A 5,381-nucleotide genomic window follows, 5' to 3' on the forward strand; every position below is an offset into this window, starting at 1 on the left:
GAGGCAATTAATGCACAGATGAAAAGGGAGGGGGACGTGGGGCTAAGGGTAGGCAGAGGTGAAGAGATGGGTCTTGAGGCGGGACTGGAAGATGGTGAGGGACACAGAATTGCGGATCAGTTGGGGGAGGAAGTTCCAGAGCCTGGGAGCTGCCCTGGAGAAGGCTCTGTCCCCAAAACTGCGGAGGTTGGACGTGGATGGAGAGGAGACCGGCTGATGTGGATCTGAGGGACCGTGAGGGTTGATAGGGGGAGAGGAGGTCAGTGAGATATGGGGGGGCCAGATGGTGGAGGGCTTTGTAGGTGAGGATCAGGATTTTGTAGTTGATCCGGTGGGAGATGGGAAGCCAGTGAAGTTGTTTGAGGACTGGAGTGATGTGATGCCAGGATTTGGTGTGGGTAATGAGTTGGGCGGCTGCGTTCTGGACCAGTTGGAGTCGGTTGATGTAGGTGGAGCTGATGCCAAGGAGAAGTGAGTTGCAGTAGTCCAGTCGGGAGGAGATGAAGGCATGGATGAGTCTTTCAGCAGCGGGAGGTGTGAGAGAGGGTCTGAGTTTGGCGATGTTGCGGAGATGAAAGAAGGAGGTTTTAATGACATGGCGGATGTGAGGCTCAAGGGAGAGGGTGGAATCAAAGATCACGCCAAGGTTGTGGGCCTGGGGAGATGGGGAAGACAGTGGTGCCGTCGATGGTGAGAGTGGGGTTATTGATTTTGCTGAGTGTGGCTTTGGAGCCTATGAGGAGGAATTCTGTCTTATCGCTGTTGAGTTAGTAAACGCTTGGTTCCCCGGGTCGGCTCCCTCCCCCCCATTTGTTGCTCCGGCAGCAGTATTAGAACCAATGCATCACAAAGAACAATTGGAAGGAGGCAAAAGCCAGTCTGCGGGGGAAAATCTGGCGTGATTAAGGACTGACCCACACAATTGTAAACAGACGGACTCACAGACTGGCTTTAGAGGGGGAGGGGAGGGGGGGGGGGGGGGGGGCACGGTGTCTAAAGACAAAGTCCGCCTTAAATGCAATACGGAGCTCTCGGGCTGATTGGGATTGCAGCGGAGCACGTTGGTTGTGGGCGATCGGACGAGAGAGGCGGTGAATGGCACCGTGTTCCCGCAGAGACCGGGTCACCGGCTGCAGAGCCCTGGGTGGGAGGGAGGTGCATCTTTCAAACCGCGGAGGCGAGTTATCTCTAGGCTGACGTCGGTGGTGGAAGGGAGAGCCGCTGCCAACCAATGCTCGCCCTCTGACGGCGTCAGTAGTCCGAGCTGTGCCGGAAGGAAGGAAGGAAGGAATCTCCAGCATAGAGAGAGAGAAGGAGTGGGTGCTCGCCCGGCAGCAGCAGCAGCAGCGGCGGCGGCGGCGCGATGTGTCTGTGATAGCGGCCGCAGAGTATCCATGGCGTGGCGGGGGTAACCGGGACCCCGGTCTCCTGCTGCTAACCGGCTGCTGCCGTCTCTGCCTTTAGTTTCCGCAAGATTGACGCAGTACACAAAAAAAAACCCAAAGTTGTTGTTGTTGCGGAATGGATGATGTTGTCTCCAAGTTGTGGGCAGCCGGCATGGGGAAGGCGCTGCTGATTGTGGCCATGGCCGGCGGGGTGTGTGTCCTGGCGGAGCCCAACATCACAGCCCCCGCTCCCGCTCCCTACTATGTCAACATCGGCGACGGCTCCGCCACACAGTTCGACTTCCCCGAAAACACCCAGGGTATTATCGTGGTCTCCAGCCGATACCGAGCGGCCACAGACAAGGGCTGCACCCGACTGACAGTCGAGTCTCTGGATCAGGATGTGCTCAAAATCATCAACGTTACAGATGCCGAAAACAGTGGGCTGGTGAAAAGTTACATTGTCAGCATTCAGTCCAGACTGGCCGGCACCGCGCCGCTCGTAATCAGGCTGCAAGACGTCGCCAGGGTGAAGCCACTGACCGTGGAGAAGCGGACAGATTACATCATTAAAGTGTCGCCCACAAACGATGCAATAAGTTACAGTGGTCTGGCGCATTTCTCTGAACACCCACTCCTTTACTTTCTTTTACCATTGATATTTATAAATAAATGTGCTTTTGGCTGTAAGGTGGAGATAGAAGTCCTTCGAGGTATTCTGAAGCAGCCACAGCCTGTAATTCTGGGCGTGATAGGACAGTTTGTCATCATGCCCTTGTATGGATATATTTTATCCAGGATCTTTTCTCTGCCTAAAGCCCTTTCCCTTGGTCTGGCAATTACCTGCTCTGCCCCAGGAGGAGGGGGAGGTTATCTTTACAGTCTTCTTCTGGGAGGGAATGTAACCCTTGCTATTTCCATGACCTTGATTTCCACTTTGGTCGCCACTGGTATGATGCCACTTTCATCCACAATATATAGCCACATTCTCAATGTTCATGAAACACTTCATGTGCCATTTACCAAGATTCTGGTGACATTGTTGTTCATAGCTATTCCCATTTCGACAGGAATGTTAATCAAGTATAAATTGCCACGGGTCAGCAAGTTCTTACTTTTGTTTATTCAACCTCTCAGTTTTATATTGATCATTGGAGGACTCTTCATGGCTTATCAGATGGGAGCTGACATACTTTACAATGTGCGTAAAGAGATCATTCTTGCTGGAGTTGCTGTTCCTGTGTTTGGACTGTTCATTGGATATCTCATGGCCTATTGTTTAAGATTGCCCGTACCTTTGTGCAAAACAGTCAGTATAGAGATTGGAGTCCAAAATAGTCTGCTAGCTCTTGCTGTACTTCAGTTGTCCTTCCGCCGCATCGAAGCAGATTTTGCCTCGCAAGCTCCATTCATTGTGGCTCTGAGCAGCACTTCAGAAATGCTGCTGATTGTGATTGTTCATTTCATATACAAAAAACTCAGGCCCAGCCCAGTCTCTGAAGACAATGGCTTTAAATCTTAACCCTTCTTGGATTTGTTCCAATAAAGCAAATTCGCTGCACTGCAAATGTATTTGAAATATTTTTGTATTGACCTATTTTCTAAAATGAGAGTATATAGCTACTGCAGTAACTTAATATGTTTACATGGCTTTCCAAAATGAGCCACTTTCATGTTTTTTTTGTTGTAAGCACAAATGGACTAATTGGAAAGATTTTGGTGTGTTAAAATAGGAACTCTGGTGTCATCTAGTATCTAATTTCAGTGGAATTCAGCTGTAAAATGTTCTTGTTGAAGAGAAGAAATGTCTTTAATTTTTTTTAAGTGTTCTTGCTTTAAAATAGCGGTGACATTTTCTTTTTTGTGCAACAGATTGTGCAGTGGCAGTTCCTGCCCCCATTAACATTAACGCCATGACATTTCAAATGCGAGCAATACTCTGGGACATTGCCACCTAGGCATAATAAGGATTTCAGTATTGTCGGAAAGGCAATTGTCAGTGTTTTCTGCTTTGAATGGTAATTGGCAACATTGTCTTAAAACACAGGTGTTTAAAAATATAATAATTATTTTTGTAAAATTGCACAGATTTTTCAATGGGCAAATTCTCATTGGTGGGGGTGAGTAGCATTCTTTGCTCATGATCCTGCATCAATTGGACTCCTTTGCAAAATGTTTGATATTGACTGCTGCATCCAGAAGTGGCAAATTAATATAGAGGTACTTTTTTTGTGGAGCTTGGTATCAATAAGAATGCACACTTTAAAAAAAAATGCACTCTGAGCTTCAATCTGTATCATGGCATTTAAATGAAATGTCTTTGACTTTTTGCTAGTGCACTGGTTAGAATTTTCCCGCTGATTCCTTGCCTGTGGCCATTATTCAAGTGTGGGTGATCATGATGCACATTACTGCTTGATTTATTCAGAATACCTCTGTCAAGTCCAATTATATCCTTGCATGTGAACTTCCCAAGAAAGGTCATTGAATAGTAATTGGATCACTGCATCATCCTCGCCTCAATCTTTCTCCAGCAAAAATTTGGAAACTTTGTCATGCCACTATCATTACTGAGATCGGTTACCATGCCAAAGACAGCAAGGCAAGTTACACACATATCTTTAACTTTAAAAAAATAATTATCTCTAAGTAACATTTCCTTTAAAATTTGATTCCTATTTTTAACTTGCACAAGAAATCAACATAGTTTGTAACGCTGGATTTGAAGCAATGAATTAGTACGTGTCATCAGAGGTTATTTTGTGCAGTCCATTTGCTGTTGACTTAATTAGCTAGCATTTTTTCATAAAACAATTTTTTTAGATAATAATATGAATGTAGAATTGCTTTTGAATTTTTTTTGGGGGAAACTTATGTTGTCATGGAGAAAAAGTATTTTGACCAACACCAGGTACAACATGCAAATGCACTTTTACCATTAATAGGGAGAGTTACACTTATTCAAGATAGTTTCAATTTGGATTTTAATTTTGTTTTCAGTTTCCCTTTTTCTGCTGAAGACAGCTACAATAGGTTGTGCAATTATTTTCTTCTGTTCGTATTTTGTTATGTAAACTGCAATTCGCAATCCATTTTGTATTGCATATTCTGCATTTAAATATGTTTATTAAGTAAATTTTGTGCTGAGAAACAAGATGATTTCCATTTATTTGGTTTTGCCTACTGTATAAAAGTTAATCCATTTTTAAAAAAAAACCTAATGTCAATGAAAGGAATTGGTTTATTCTAAGGATATGAAAGTTACAATTGAAATTCACATGGAAATAAGAAACACTTCAGAGGAAGACTGACTAGAAGGGCATTGATACTTTTGCTAATTACCTTAAATCAAATGTGTGAAAGGAGCTTTATGGAGTGTGGCCTGATTTGGAATATAATACATCAAAGTGTATTCTATTAATATTCAATATTAATTTCCAAACACCTTAATGGAAAATTTGCAAACACCTTAATGGAAAATTGGGATAAGAATTGGAAATCGTATTCGTCATTTTAAAAAATTAACAAGGGGATTCTTTATATTCTATTTTTAATATTGGTATCCAAATTTGGCAATTTAAGTAAAATAATCTAGGTACAGATGCTCTGAGAACATTTCCATCATACAAGAATGTTGTTACTTTTTTTAATGAAACCCTATGAAAAAAAACATTGAATTATATATATTCAGTTTGCCAGTAATGAGTTTACGTAGAGAGTTGGTAGATTTGCTTACAGTATGCAAAACAGATTGGTAGATAAGGCTGACTGACTGTGCCATTAACTGTTAAATTGCTCTCTGCGATATATCATGGAATACTTTTTACTTTTTTGAAGGACAAATAATTAAACTTGGTTTCATATATACAATCACCATCAAATTGCCATATTGTGTGAGAGGTTGCAATTCAGCCAACTATGACAAAATAAACTTCTGAAATGAAGACCAATGATAAATTAATCCTCTGATACCTGCCTTAGTAATGCTGTATTAAC

General features: G+C 43.2%; 1 protein-coding gene across 1 annotated transcript; it reads left to right on the plus strand.

The window, feature by feature from the left end:
• Nucleotides 1-775: 775 nt before the first annotated feature.
• slc10a3 (solute carrier family 10 member 3) lies at nucleotides 776-4,539 on the plus strand. Its single transcript, XM_033035718.1, has one exon. The coding sequence runs from the start codon at nucleotides 1,522-1,524 to the stop codon at nucleotides 2,905-2,907; it is 1,386 nt and encodes a 461-aa protein (XP_032891609.1). The 5' UTR covers nucleotides 776-1,521; the 3' UTR covers nucleotides 2,908-4,539.
• The last annotated feature ends 842 nt before the right edge of the window (nucleotides 4,540-5,381 follow it).

The sequence above is a fragment of the Amblyraja radiata genome, chromosome 17 (genome assembly GCF_010909765.2).
Source record: "Amblyraja radiata isolate CabotCenter1 chromosome 17, sAmbRad1.1.pri, whole genome shotgun sequence".
In the NCBI taxonomy this organism is placed as follows: Eukaryota; Metazoa; Chordata; class Chondrichthyes; order Rajiformes; family Rajidae; genus Amblyraja; species Amblyraja radiata.

Coding starts and splice junctions, on each gene's coding strand:
- slc10a3 (XM_033035718.1), top strand. CDS start 1,522: ATGGATGATGTTGTCTCCAAGTTGTGGGCAGCCGGCATGGGGAAGGCG.